This window comes from Bradysia coprophila, chromosome IV (assembly GCF_014529535.1).
Source record: "Bradysia coprophila strain Holo2 chromosome IV, BU_Bcop_v1, whole genome shotgun sequence".
In the NCBI taxonomy this organism is placed as follows: Eukaryota; Metazoa; Arthropoda; class Insecta; order Diptera; family Sciaridae; genus Bradysia; species Bradysia coprophila.
Window position 1 is genome coordinate 6,061,870 of NC_050738.1, and position 15,041 is coordinate 6,076,910.

The following is a 15,041-nucleotide window of genomic DNA, read 5'->3' on the forward strand; positions in this document are numbered from 1 at the left end:
AGACCACTTTTCCGTTCTCAAAATTCGAATAAAATATTTTCTCGAAATGAGACCACTTTTCCGTTCTCAAAATTCGAATAAAATATTTTCTCGAAATGAGACCACTTTTCCGTTCTCAAAATTCGAATAAAATATTTTCTCGAAATGAGACCACTTTTCCGTTCTCAAAATTCGAATAAAATATTTTCTCGAAATGAGACCACTTTTCCGTTCTCAAAATTCGAATAAAATATTTTCTCGAAATGAGACCACTTTTCCGTTCTCAAAATTCGAATAAAATATTTTCTCGAAATGAGACCACTTTTCCGTTCTCAAAATTCGAATAAAATATTTTCTCGAAATGAGACCACTTTTCCGTTCTCAAAATTCGAATAAAATATTTTCTCGAAATGAGACCACTTTTCCGTTCTCAAAATTCGAATAAAATATTTTCTCGAAATGAGACCACTTTTCCGTTCTCAAAATTCGAATAAAATATTTTCTCGAAATGAGACCACTTTTCCGTTCTCAAAATTCGAATAAAATATTTTCTCGAAATGAGACCACTTTTCCGTTCTCAAAATTCGAATAAAATATTTTCTCGAAATGAGACCACTTTTCCGTTCTCAAAATTCGAATAAAATATTTTCTCGAAATGAGACCACTTTTCCGTTCTCAAAATTCAAATAAAATATTTTCTCAAAATGAGAACACTTTTCTGTTCTCAAAATTCGAATAAAATATTTTCTCGAAATGAGACCACTTTTCCGTTCTCAAAATTCGAATAAAATATTTTCTCGAAATGAGACCACTTTTCCGTTCTCAAAATTGGAAGAAAATATTTTCTCGAAATGAGACCACTTTTCCGTTCTCAAAATTCGAATAAAATATTTTCTCGAAATGAGACCACTTTTCCGTTCTCAAAATTCGAATAAAATATTTTCTCGAAATGAGACCACTTTTCCGTTCTCAAAATTCGAATAAAATATTTTCTCGAAATGAGACCACTTTTCCGTTCTCAAAATTCGAATAAAATATTTTCTCGAAATGAGACCACTTTTCCGTTCTCAAAATTCGAATAAAATATTTTCTCGAAATGAGACCACTTTTCCGTTCTCAAAATTCGAATAAAATATTTTCTCGAAATGAGACCACTTTTCCGTTCTCAAAATTCGAATAAAATATTTTCTCGAAATGAGACCACTTTTCCGTTCTCAAAATTCAAATAAAATATTTTCTCAAAATGAGAACACTTTTCTGTTCTCAAAATTCGAATAAAATATTTTCTCGAAATGAGACCACTTTTCCGTTCTCAAAATTCGAATAAAATATTTTCTCGAAATGAGACCACTTTTCCGTTCTCAAAATTGGAAGAAAATATTTTCTCGAAATGAGACCACTTTTCCGTTCTCAAAATTCGAATAAAATATTTTCTCGAAATGAGACCACTTTTCCGTTCTCAAAATTTGAATAATTTTTTTTTTAAATGAGACTACTCGTTCAGTCTCGGAAAGTATTAAATCCGAGACCACTCGGACAGTCTCATCGCGTCTAACAAATGAAAGTCTAAAAAGACTACTCATTCATCCTCAAACATTCTCGAGAAGTAGTCGAAACGAGACCACTCGGTCAGTCTCGGAAAGTGTAAGGAAAAATTATTCGAAAAGAGACCACTTGTCCAGTCTCGGAAAGTATTAAATCCGAGACCACTCGGACAGTCTCATCACGCCTAACAAATAAAAGTCAAAAAAGACTACTCATTCATCCTCAAACATTCTCGAAAAGTAGTCGAAACGAGACCACTCAGCTTCTCTCGTTCATTCTTGTTCATTTACATAAAATAAATTAAAATTGAGACTTCTCGTAAACTGAAAAAGTCAATGAGACCGAAATGAGACCCTTGAGACTACGTATTTTTAGGTCTCACTGAGACTGAAATTTTTACCCGGGTAATAAGAGGGATTCTCTTGAAAAACAGCCAACTAAAATCTGTGTGTCTTCCTGCGGATTTTTCTTGTATGTGCCTTGGTTCGTAGAAGACAAAAATAGTTTTTAAAAACTCAAGGCGATCAAAAACCGAAAACATCAAATTTTTACCAATACTTTCAACTACCCATATTTCCTGTTTGCCAGGAAAGGACATGCAATTACCTTTCTAATGATACCCCACACGACGTTGTACGTTTCTTGGCCTAGCAGAAATTTTCATAAAATTGTACATTTCGTACCTAGGACGAAGGGTGTGCAGCGAGCAAAATCTATTACACTTCATTAGTGTTAACAGAAATCTTGCTAAGATTGCTATTTAATAGCATCATCAGCCCAAGGTAATCGTTTATTTTAGTCAATCACAAATGAGGAGACGAAAAATTGGAAAATTCTGAATACTTCTCTGCACATTTCAGTGTAGACTCTCCACTGGAGAGTCGAATAATAATTATTAAGTCTTTCGTCAACTTATAATCATCAATCAAAATTAGAACCATTCAGATACCTAAAGATCATCAGCTAAAAGCAAAGATGAATAAAAATAATGTCCGGCAATGACAGTGCAAAGTTAATAGTAAATACTTCGCGCCCTGCGTAACTGATATACGTTTAAATTTCCATCAGCGCCATCTTACCACTTTCTGTTGCAAACACTCATTAACCATTGTCACTCGCGAGGAAACCTTTTGTTTGGTGAAGGTGGTGGAATTACATTTTGACAGATATACATGTGCACGATACCCTCACCACACGTATCAAAACACAGTCATTGGATTCAGTTTACAAGAAGTAAAACTAATTTCTTTTCACAATGGTGAGTGTGCTAGAAAATCCTTCAATTATCCAAAAACTAATTCTCATTGAACCGATTGGCAGGGTAAACAAAAAAAGACCAAAAACTGTTCAACTCAGCGAATGTCGGCATTGAAACGAATGATCAAACCGAGCGATGCTCGTCTGAAAGCAAAGGATCGTCTACCACCGAAAAAGCAAAAACCATTGGACCTGCAGGCCATCAAAACACACGAAACACCTCAACAAAGTTCTGCGCTTTTCTTCCAATACAACACGCAGCTGGGACCGCCTTATCACATTCTACTCGACACGAATTTCATCAATTTTAGCATCAAAAACAAACTGGACATCATGCAAAATCTGATGGATTGTCTGTACGCCAAGTGCATACCGTACATAACAGACTGTGTCCAGGCGGAATTGGAAAAAATGGGACCGAAATTCAAGTTGGCCTTGCGAATCATCAAAGATGCCCGGTTCGAGCGAATAACGTGCACGCACAAGGGAACGTATGCCGATGACTGTCTGGTGAATCGAGTAACCCAACACAAATGTTACATTGTGGCCACAAATGATAAAGATTTGAAGAATCGAATTCGAAAAATTCCGGGAGTGCCAATAATGTATGTGTCTCAATATCGATACACAATCGAAAGGATGCCCGACGCTTATGGAGCGCCGAAGAAATAAATTTTTCGTTTTTTTTCTCTTTCCAAATCTCTTTTCGTTTATTTTCTTATGAACTCTCCACTTCGCCCAGGTACAAACTTTTATCACTTGATCCGGATAGAATGACTGGTTCCTTAGGATGGAAATCTACGTCGTTCACGCTGCCATTGTGACCGGGTAGTTTGTACAAAACGCGTCTCGATGTCGTATCCCAAATGTACACAAAACGATCCGATGAACCAGCTGTGATTTTCGATCCATCTGAGAAGTAAATTCCAGTTATAATTTGTGAACGGTTGCTGATGGCTTAGATTGAAGCAAAAATTGTATTTTCGTGCTATGGTTTCAATGTTTGGTGCTTCTACATGGCTCTGAATATAACTCCGGTTAAACCATACCGATTTGATGTCAGAGCCGTGCAATTTAAAGAAGCCTTAAGGGCAAGTAGTGATGAACATTTTAGTACCATCTACACAGGTATCGTATGACGAGCTTTTCCGATTCGAAGAATCAATTTTTCTGAATGGCACAACGACTTTTTCACCTTAAAACAGAGCAGCAGGGATTCAGATATGGAACCAGTACAGAGGGACACATTCGCTCTGCTAACGTTTTTGTTTACGCGATTATTTTGAAGGATTCAACGACCGAAAATATCAAATCGAAATTTAAGAACTGAGCTGCGGTCTGAGCGCTCTTAGACAGATCATAGCCTCAATACCTCATAATGTTGCATCAATTTAACCGTGACCAATCGCTATGATATCAAAGTAGGACCGGACAAAACATCCACCCTCGTCGGATACTTTGAAATAATTCGAATCCGCGTTACAAGTTCGACAACAAATAGACAACCAAAACCAAACTAACCTGGAGACCATGCACATCTCAGTAAATTCTTCTCAAAATTGTGCTGATGTCCGGTGAATATTTTCACACAACGCTCAGTCGGTGCATAAGCTCGAATATCCCAAATCCTCAGCGTATTGTCCATTGAATTCGACAGAACATATGAACCATCCGGCGATAGTGCAATACCCGTCACTGTGTCAATGTGTCCGCGTAAACGATAAAGAACCTCGTTCTTACGCATATCCCACACTTTAATGTCATTGTCGATGCCACCGGTGATGACACATTCGGTGGTGTCGTTGAACGAGACCGCTGTCACCTGATACGTATTGTCCAATGTATTGACCGCATATCTCTTCCGTGAATCCCAGATTTTGATGGAATTATCATCGGATCCGGAGACCAGCATTTGCATGCCGCGTCGGGAACCTTGGCATGAGTTCACGAAGCCGTTGTGACCCTTTAGTTTGCGGATTCGTTGCGATGTTTGTACGTCCCAGATCGATAGGTTTTTGTCCGTTGAACAGGTGTACAAACTTGCGCCGTCAGGAGAGAAATGGATTTCTTGAATGGATCCGGTGTGGCCAGACATTACGCTTATATTCTCACATTCACCGTACACATTCCAGATGTCTGAATTGAAGAGAAATTTTGAATTATTTAGAGAACTTCTGTGGTGGTAAAGCGATCAAAGGGTACTCACAAATCTGTCGATCGAAGCCGGTAGACACAAGGTGTTGACCTTCCGGATGAAATTCACAAGAAAACACTTCGCCCTGGTGTCCTTCCAGAAGCATGATCGGACCCAACAAACCAGATGTACGTTGTACTCCCTACAAGATAGAAAAACAGTACAACCGGGCCGCTTCACATCGCATAAACAACAATAAATGGTAAGGTTATGTTCAGTACGAACCACTTCCAGGAGCTGTTTGTCTTTGTTTGTGTAGGCAGCGATTTCATTTTTACTCCGTTTTATGTCGGGAATAGCAACTAAACTATCGGATGGGCGTTTGTACGCCATGGTTTAATTGTTTTTATTGAAAACGGTAAGTCAGGAAAACGTTTAGTATGCAAACAACCACAGCTAAATCAATGGAAATGTCAACTGACGTGATGACAGCTGTCAGGGATAAGTTCAACTTGTTCATGTCGTGGTGATTGCGTTCAAATAACTAAAAGTATGTGGCGGAATTTTCGAATGCTATGCACTGAAACTTCGCACGCACGTTAAGGTTTTATTTATAAAGTTTCGGTGAGCGCTTCTGACACATTCAATATATATATGTCTTGGCACTATATCGCTGAAGCACATACGAGAGTCTAAATAGTGTTTACAATCTAATCCGATAGTGGTAAGTTAAGTAAAACAAGTAATAAGGGTAATAAGCCCCTACTTCGCGTCGAGGTCACACAGACCAAATTTAAGAATCCATCTACTATCCGCGTATCTAAATCTGCGTCACCTGCCCAAAGTATAGGTCTCGTCCAAGGTTATTTGAGCTGTCAAAGCGTCATCCATAGAGCCGTACACAAAAAATTATTGTTGACAAATCGTTCGAAAAATTGTTGAGGGTATGGCGTGGATCATTTTTACCGTACGAAGGAACAAACCTTCACGCAGATCGCCATTTTATTAGATACGCGGGAACATATAACTTCTGATGATGAAGGAGGTCAATATTGTATGAAATTCCGTCATTCGGTCAAGTGTGGCGTATCTGTATCCCCAACGTTTATAGCGTTTATCGGGACGGAGACAGTTAATATAATTATGTAAAATCATCATTTCCATTCAAAATTTGTGTGAGACTGTTTGAATCATAATACTAACATGACTAGGGATAAAAAGATGAAAAGTTTTCTTTGATCCGAGGCGCAGCCGAGGTCAATAAACACACGAGTTTTGTAATGGATCGTGCTTGAAACATGAAAAGTACTGTTTTTGACGCATGTAGCATGTAAAAACAATGTGTCTTTCATATTCTTGTTTAATGACGCAAAGTTGTATTTGATGTTTTTTTCGAAACAGTAATGAAAATCATCATCATGAAAATCCAACATATAGATCATTCTCAAATAGCGGTTTCTTTTCAAATTTTCTAAAATTAGTGGCAAAATAGGTGCCAATTTCATCTAGCAAAACCGAAAAAAGTGAAAATTTCATATAAATTTTTCGAATTTTGAGGTTAGACGGTTTAAAATGACAATTTATTTGACATTAAAAATGACATTGACAACGATCTATTTCAATGATCCTTTCAAAACTTTAAATTTTGATTTAAAAAAAATGCTCATTCATGAAAATGTCTGAATACTGAACTCAGATCTCATGCTTAATCCATCGAGAACAAAGGATTAATAAATAATTTAATAAATTTTACTGAATCAAAGAACACAATTTGAATTAAAACGTGTGTCGTCAAAATGCTATCTTTTGCATCATTGTTGATAACATGCTCAGAAACTATTCAAATATATCACTTCAACTGCAGAAAGCGCCCATCCATAAATTTAGAAATTTTGGCAGAAAAGTTTCTTTGAGTGAGATTAAACATAATTTTTTAAAATAAATGGTTTGATGTTTATCACTGAAGTGACACTATGAAATATGATTTCAAATTCTGGAAAGATTAATCGGGGGACCCATACAGCTTGTGAATGATTTACGTTGTTTCGTAAGTCGTGCTATCAGGAGAGCTTTTTGACCAGCAAAACAAGTCATTGGATTTTTGGCTTTGCATTTAAAGACCTTTCGAGAGCTTTAAGCTACATTTGTATACAATACGAGAAATACGAGAAATACGAGAGTTTTTTAAAAAAAAAAAAAAAAAAAAAAAAAAAAAAAAAAAAAAAAAAAAAAAAAAAAAAAAAAAAAAAAAAAAAAAAAAAAAAAAAAAAAAAAAAGGTCCAATAGTGATATACAATTATCACTATCAGAAAAAGTGAATAAACGAAGCAAACGAGGCTGGGTAAATATTTTCGGAAGTGCTTTGAAACTAACTACTGGAGTTATGGACCATGATGACAGTGAATTGATCCAGAAGCAAGTCGAATATTTGAACGGAACTTATCAAAATGCAATGAAGTTAATTGCTGATCAGACAACAATTCAAGACATAACACAAAATATAATCAAGCGTGATGAAGTGAATGTGTCAAAGCAATACACATTAGTTCACAACGAAGTGTTGGAATTAAGGAACGTTACAATAGAAAATTCGCATTTTGATTCACTATCAATTCAAGCCTTGTCGCTAATTGAAAACCATCGCGAAAGAATTAATGCTATTATTGACGTAATTACTCATGTTCGTCATGGACATATTTCAACCATACTGATTACCCCACAACAGTTGATGCAACATTTGGAAAAAATGTCAGGCGAAATCAAAAGAAATTTGATGATACCTGGAAATGATGTACAAACTAATTTGGTACATTTGTATAGCATAATGAATGCGGAAGTAAGCATGGGCAAACGAAATCTCATCATAAAATTAACAATTCCATTGATTGAAAGAGAATTTTATGACATGCACCATATAATACCAGTTCCTTTTCGAAATGACAAAAATGCAATGCGCATTATCCACACAACGGCGCAATATATTTGCATTAATAATCGTCAAGACAAATTTTATATCATTATCATTGCAAGCATTAACATACTCCCGACCGTTGAATATTTAATTCAACAAATAAGTTCTAGGATTACAATAATATGTAAGAATTAACTTGCTCCTGACCGTTGCGTATTCTATTTCCACTCAAATTTTCAATTTTTTAGCATGAAAAATTTAAATAGGCAAGTACACACAATGGAAAAATCATAAGCTGCCTTTCAAGTAATTAATACATACGTATACAATGCAATGAAAACAACAAAAGTTTCCTTAAGAAATGCACACACATGCACACAGTTAGTAGTTAATTCAAAAAATAAAATTTAGGTCAGTTATCCATAACATACATATGACTATGCACTAAAAGTGACATTTAATGATTCGTCTTTTGGAATTTTCTCTATATTAGTCACTGGAACTGTTTCTATTGTGAAACTTTGCTGTTTTCTTACTTTGAGCATCCAGTAAATAAATAGACTAATGAAAACAATAAGCAAAATTACAATAACATATACCATTGTGTAGTGGTGAATGTCATGGACGCTGATAGTAGGGAATGTCTGCATTTGTTGTTTCTGATTGTGAATTGCCTTTTCCAATATCGCCATCTGTTCGTCCAATTGCATTGTTTCATGTGTAGGTTCGTTTGATGAATTGGGTTTTATTTCGATGAGAATATCGGAAATATTTAGCTTAGGGATGACAATATGAAGTTCTCCGTAATCAACATCATTTTCCGAAGTAATTTCGTAGTTCGCTGCTTGTAGTACACATTGAGGATCCAATCGAACAATGCCCGCTCCTTCCGCGTAACACGTTGTCGCTTTATTACCGCATATGATATTGAAGGTTGTCCTGGTTTTTGTTGTAAACAAGAACGTATTTGGCGTATGCAGCTTAGACCATATTTGATCTCCAAGCACTGGAATTAATGCACATCTTGGAGAAATAGCCTTTGTCGTGTGGGTAAATATAGCCATTTCACATTCCGCTGAACCATTGTAGATATTATACAGCATATGTTTTTGCTCGCATATAATAATGTTGTCAACAAACGCCTTGCATGCTGCATTCTCATTATGAGAAATCATATAATATTTGTCTTGACGATTATTAATGCAAATATATTGCGCCGTTGTGTGGATAATGCGCATTGCATTTTTGTCATTTCGAAAAGGAACTGGTATTATATGGTGCATGTCATAAAATTCTCTTTCAATCAATGGAATTGTTAATTTTATGATGAGATTTCGTTTGCCCATGCTTACTTCCGCATTCATTATGCTATACAAATGTACCAAATTAGTTTGTACATCATTTCCAGGTATCATCAAATTTCTTTTGATTTCGCCTGACATTTTTTCCAAATGTTGCATCAACTGTTGTGGGGTAATCAGTATGGTTGAAATATGTCCATGACGAACATGAGTAATTACGTCAATAATAGCATTAATTCTTTCGCGATGGTTTTCAATTAGCGACAAGGCTTGAATTGATAGTGAATCAAAATGCGAATTTTCTATTGTAACGTTCCTTAATTCCAACACTTCGTTGTGAACTAATGTGTATTGCTTTGACACATTCACTTCATCACGCTTGATTATATTTTGTGTTATGTCTTGAATTGTTGTCTGATCAGCAATTAACTTCATTGCATTTTGATAAGTTCCGTTCAAATATTCGACTTGCTTCTGGATCAATTCACTGTCATCATGGTCCATAACTCCAGTAGTTAGTTTCAAAGCACTTCCGAAAATATTTACCCAGCCTCGTTTGCTTTGTAATTCCGCCAAGTATTCCGTGGACCATCGCCGCCAAAATTCCTTTCGCATTTCCATCATTTTGTACCAAATTTTTGTTTTGGGACCATTTGAGATGTTTCGGTCCTCTAGACCTGTCAGTGGTCCTCCAATTAAGAAATGCCCAGCTGTTAATGGCTGTAAATCGTCGGGATTGTTGGACATCGGTGTTAACGGCCTGGAATTCAGAATTGCTTCAATTTCGGCTGTGATTGTTCCCAGTTGATCATAAGTGAGTCTGGCAGAATGTAAAATTTTTCGCAAATGCCACTTAGCTGATTTGACAGCAGCTTCTGCTAATCCGTTAAAATGTGGACTTCTTGCCGGACAAAATTTCCATTCAATTTGATGATCCTGACAATATTCGTACAATTTTTTCTGGTTTTCTGTGTCCGAAAACACATTTTTTAGCTCCATCAGCTGGTTATGAGTTCCTTTGAAGTTAGTAGCATTGTCTGACACGATTGCGTTTGGTAATCCCCTTCGTGCGACAAATCGTTTCAAACAACAAATGAACCCGTCTATGGACAAGTCTATTGCGGCTTCCATATGAACTGCTTTTGTCGTGAAGCACACAAAGATGCAAATATATCCTTTAGTTACTCGTTTTCCACGAATGGTGCTATGAATTTCAACCGGTCCTGCGAAATCTACGCTTACGTTGTAGAACGCTCGTGCTATAGTTGTCCTAGATTTAGGCAGATCTCCCATGATTTGCTCCATCATTTTTGGCTTCGATTTTACACAGAGGACACAATTTTTCACGACCTCTTGCGCCAATTGCTTGCCTTGCTCTGGCCAGTATTTTTGCATAGCTATCGCTAAGAGTGCTTGTGGTCCGGCGTGCATATTTTCACGATGTAGCTGCTCCAATATTAATCTTGTCACATAATGTTTCCTTGGTAGTAATACTGGATGTCGCTGATCGAATGAAATTTCGGCTGTTCGTAATCTTCCACCGACTCGTATTAGACCGTCTGCGTCTAAGATTGGTGAAAAGTTAGAAAATCGACTTTTCAAATGTTTTCCTTTGCTTAGCAAATCCAATTCTTCAGCAAAACAGGTTTTTTGGACGTGTTTGAGTATTACGCGCATCGCTGCTTTTAATTCCGTTATCGACAATGTTTCATTTGATTGCTCTCGTTCGCCATTGTTTTTTCTCAGCATTCTCAGCGCGTACGCCACAATTCGTTGAAGGACTCGAATAGAATTTCTATGATTGATCCTGTCTATGAAATTGGCTTCTGGTACTGAAGCTGTTAGCACCGTTTTAATTTGCTTTTCTTCAGTGATTTCTCTGATGAATGAGGCTTTCATTTCTGGCCAATCTTCTTTTTCTTGTTTTAAGAACTCTGGTCCTTCCCACCATAGCTTGGATTCCAACAGTTTTTCAGGTGTCATTCCACGTGACACTAAATCTGCTGGGTTAGACTTCGTATTGATATATCTCCAATTTTCCGGCTGAGTTTTCCTTTTTATTTCAGCTACTCTGTTGGCGACAAATGTGCGGTAGGTTCCATCTGATAACACCCATGATAAGACAACTTCCGAGTCCGTCCAGTAAGTAGTGCTAGATATATTTAGTTGCAACGTTTGCTCAACCTTTTTTGCTAATTCCACGTTTAGTAGCGCTGCACATAATTCCAGCCTTGGCAATGTTGTTTGCACTATCGGGGCAACTCTGCTTTTAGAACAGACCAAGCTGACTAGCCGTTCTCCGTCTGAATTTACCGACCGTAGATAAGCAACACTTCCATATGCTTCTTCACTTGCGTCCGAGAATAAATGCAGTTGTATATCTGACGGATTATCCACCAATATGCGCCTGGGTAGTTTCACCTTATTTAACTTTTTTAGTTGGTTTCGATACTGCTCCCATTTGCTATTCATGTGCATTGGTACTGCTGCATCCCATTGCAATTTTAATTTGCATATCTCTTGCAAGAATATTTTTGCCATCACGACTACCGGATTTACGAAGCCAAGTGGGTCAAATAATTGTGATAGTTCCGATAAGACTGTCCGCTTTGTGACTTTGTTATGCTCTTTTGGAACGTACGAAAGCATAAAAATGTCGTCTTTGGGAATCCATTTTACTCCCAATGCCTTCGTTTCTGTTTTTTCTGCATTGATCTCCAGGCTTACTTCTCGCTTCTTTGCTGGTATTGTTTCCAATAACATTGGATGATTGGAGCACCATTTATGTAGTTCAAAATGTCCACTTTTGCACATCTGTATTAATTGCTCTTGTAGCACTAGCGCTTGTTCCACATTTTCGGCTCCAGTCATAACATCGTCAACGTTAAAATCTGATTTTGCTATTTTTGCGGCTTCAGGATAGACGTTCTTGTGCTCTTCTGCCAATGTTTGAAGTGCTTTTATTGCCAAATAAGAAGAACATGTTAGCCCATATGTCAATGTTTTTAGTTTATAAAATCCCAATGGTTGGTCTGGTTGTTCTCGCCAAATAATCATCTGCCATTTTTGGTGACTTTCAGTCACTTCTACTTGGCGATACATTTTTGTAATGTCCGCTGAAAACACTATCGCGTGTTTTCTGAAACGAACTAATATGGAAAATAAGTCGTCTTGAAGCATTGGACCATTAGCCAGTATTTCATTCAGTGAAATATTCGTTGTAGTTTTTGCCGATCCATCGAAAACTACTCTAAATTTCGTTGTGCTGCTGGATGGGTTCCTAACGGCATGATGAGGTATGAAATAATTCTCATCAGTTATATTTTCCAACTGTACTCGTTCCATGTGCCCAAGGTTTTCGTATTCTCGTAGAAAAGTAACGTATTCCTCTTTTAGCTCCGGATCCTTTTGGAATCGTCTTTCCAAGAACAGGAATCGCCTTATGGCCATATTTTTCGAGTTGCCCAGCATTGATGGTTCTTTTATGAATTGCAAATTCACAATAAATTTTCCATTGTCACTATCTCTCATAGTAGTTTTGTCGAAATATTCCTCACAATTTACTTCGCGATCAGTCATTGGTTTCTTGACCTTGTAGCGTTCTTCCAATTGCCAGAATTTTTCAATTTGTTTTTCGAGCTGAGTTTCATTTACCATTCCCACGAAAGCTTCCTGCTGTTGTAGGCCCAGCACTTTTCCAGTTACTACCCAACCGAACACCGTATTTTGCAAATCTGGTAAGGATTTTCCAATCTCGATTTGTCCAATGGAAATTAGTTTGAAGAAAAGCTCTCCACCAATGATGATGTCAATTGCTGCTGGTATGTTGAATTTAGGGTCAGCTAAGTTGATATTTTTTGGAATTTTCCATCTGCTTGTGTTTACTTCGTTCAATGGTTGACACGTGCTGACCTCCTTTAGGACGAACGCTTCTAGATTCGCCTCGAATCCAGATGCCATTGATTTAATAACAAAACTTGCTCGTTTTGTTGATTCCACCTGCGATGATCCTACTCCATTAATTTTCAAGCTTGATTGGCTTGATTTTGCTTTAATTTTGTTGCATAACTTCTGTGTTATGATATTTATTTGGGAACCAGAGTCCAATAATGCTCTGGCTTGACACGGTTGTCCATTTGACCCAATGACGTTAATTATTGCGGTTGCCAAGAACACATGATCAAGATGCTCATTTTTAGTTGTTGTTCCCAATAATGACGTAGCCATTTTCTCCGAATGCATTAGAGTGTGGTGTTTTCTGTTGCACTTGGTACAACTATTTTTTTGTTTACAATCTCGTATTTCGTGCCCTTTTACTAGGCAATTCCAGCACATCTTCCAATTCCTCAATTTTTCCATTTTGCCTTTTAGGTTTAGTGCAGCAAATACTGGACATTTCGATATGTAGTGGGGTTCTTTGCAATCACATTTCTTGTTGGCATTAAAGATGTTTGGGGACGCGCTTGGAGTGGCAACCAATGACGTTTTTTGGTTAGGTGTATCCTGGCTTTTAAATTCCCGGAAACTTATTTTCTTTGCAGGCTTTTTGTTGCCTTTCTCTTCGTTTGAAGATTCCACCGTTAAAATGCTGATACGTTGCTTCAAAAATTCCAGTAATTCTTTGTAACCACGCAATTTGGGTGGACCATCAATTTTGTTTTGGAAATGACCCATAGTTATGCTGTCGATTCTTTCTTCTACTATGTAGTAGAACAACATGTCAGTATCCTCATTCCAAGGTATTCCCATGTTGGAGATCAATGAAATGGATTCACTGATTTCATCTGTGATGTTTTTCATTGATTCGACGACGTATCTTTCCATTTTTGGCCCAGACTTTAGTTTTCTCATTAGCTGCACCATTATCAAGTGACAATTTTCATATCTGTCATTGAGCGTTTTCCAAGCGATAGCGTAACTGGCATTTTCTATTGGCAACGCTGAAAGTAATCTTAAAGGTTCACCTTTTAATTGCCCTTTCAAGTATGCCAATTTTTCGCAGTCATCCAATTGCTGCTGCCCGCCAATCATACGTTGGAATAACTCCTTGAATGATTTATATTTGACGTATTCCCCGGAAAATAGAGGAACATTTAATTTCGGTAATTTCGCCGATGATTGCCAGTTAGCTGGATTGGAAGGTTTCGAGGCTTCGTACTTCTCAATAATTCTTGTCATTTCATCTGTCATATCGAAGAAATCGTGTATGTTACAGCTTGGACTGCTAATTATGTCGCACTGCACTTCTATAATTCTCGAATAGCTTTTAATGATATTTGCCAACGTTCTGGCTTGATCAATATCATTTTCGCTTTCCGCTTTATGCACTGCAATTATGTAATCATTGAGCCGCTGCATTAATAACCCCATTCTGGTTGAGGTAGTATCAGTCGCATTGCTGATATCTTTAGGATTTTTGTTTGCATGCTTAAACAAATTATCCAGGTTTACATGGTCTCCAGTTTTGCCGGTTTTTTGCTCTGGATTTGCTTCTTGTAAATCATGGATTGTTTTTTGCATCAATGCCTTATACTCAGTGAAATACTTTATCGTTTCGTCGTAGTAGTTGGCCTTGAAGTATTGATGTTCGCTGTCCAACAACGCAGTTCTGCACAAAAATTCATTATTATTGTTGAACTCGTTCCGAAGTTCTTCAGCTTCATTAATCAATTGCTTTACATATTCGTAATTTTTCCTCTCAATAGGTAACGAATTGTAGCTTGTTAATTTAGATCGAACCTTGGTTCCGATCGATTTTTGCGCCGTAAGCGCTGCGTCTACTTTAGACATTTTAATTTGACCTTATGTCGATTCCCGGGATTATTTTATTTATTTTAACGCACCGCGTTTTTATTTATTTTTTTTAATATTTATGACACACCGTGTCGAGTTGTAGTTTGCAAGGCTACTTTCT

At 37.1% G+C, this 15,041-nt stretch overlaps 3 protein-coding genes across 3 annotated transcripts; 1 reads left to right on the forward strand and 2 right to left on the reverse strand.

Moving 5' to 3' along the window:
• The first annotated feature begins 2,645 nt into the window (after positions 1-2,645).
• Positions 2,646-3,480, forward strand: LOC119066793 (rRNA-processing protein FCF1 homolog). Its single transcript, XM_037169456.1, has 2 exons — positions 2,646-2,782; positions 2,845-3,480. Exons 1-2 carry the CDS (start codon positions 2,780-2,782, stop codon positions 3,451-3,453), a joined length of 612 nt encoding a protein of 203 aa, XP_037025351.1. The 5' UTR covers positions 2,646-2,779; the 3' UTR covers positions 3,454-3,480.
• LOC119066776 (U5 small nuclear ribonucleoprotein 40 kDa protein) lies at positions 3,462-5,399 on the reverse strand. Its single transcript, XM_037169435.1, has 4 exons — positions 5,201-5,399; positions 4,988-5,117; positions 4,303-4,917; positions 3,462-3,693 (listed from the first exon to the last, which is right to left on the reverse strand). Exons 1-4 carry the CDS (start codon positions 5,306-5,308, stop codon positions 3,500-3,502), a joined length of 1,047 nt encoding a protein of 348 aa, XP_037025330.1. The 5' UTR covers positions 5,309-5,399; the 3' UTR covers positions 3,462-3,499.
• Positions 5,400-9,384: 3,985 nt separating this feature from the next.
• Positions 9,385-14,917, reverse strand: LOC119066006. The gene is made up of 2 exons (XM_037168223.1): positions 9,440-14,917; positions 9,385-9,396 (listed from the first exon to the last, which is right to left on the reverse strand). The coding sequence occupies exons 1-2, from the start codon at positions 14,915-14,917 to the stop codon at positions 9,385-9,387; spliced, it is 5,490 nt and encodes a 1,829-aa protein (XP_037024118.1).
• Between the last annotated feature and the right edge of the window lie 124 nt (positions 14,918-15,041).

What these genes read in the sequence shown, in the direction of transcription:
- LOC119066776 (XM_037169435.1), bottom strand. Translation starts at nt 5,308, where the DNA reads ATGGCGTACAAACGCCCATCCGATAGTTTAGTTGCTATTCCCGACATA. An exon ending in ACAAACAGCTCCTGGAAGTG is followed by an intron (nt 5,118 to 5,200) that starts GTTCGTACTGAA and finishes TCTATCTTGTAG; the next exon opens with GGAGTACAACGTACATCTGG. An exon ending in GAGATGTGCATGGTCTCCAG is followed by an intron (nt 3,694 to 4,302) that starts GTTAGTTTGGTT and finishes TTTACTTCTCAG; the next exon opens with ATGGATCGAAAATCACAGCT.
- LOC119066006 (XM_037168223.1), bottom strand. Translation starts at nt 14,917, where the DNA reads ATGTCTAAAGTAGACGCAGCGCTTACGGCGCAAAAATCGATCGGAACC.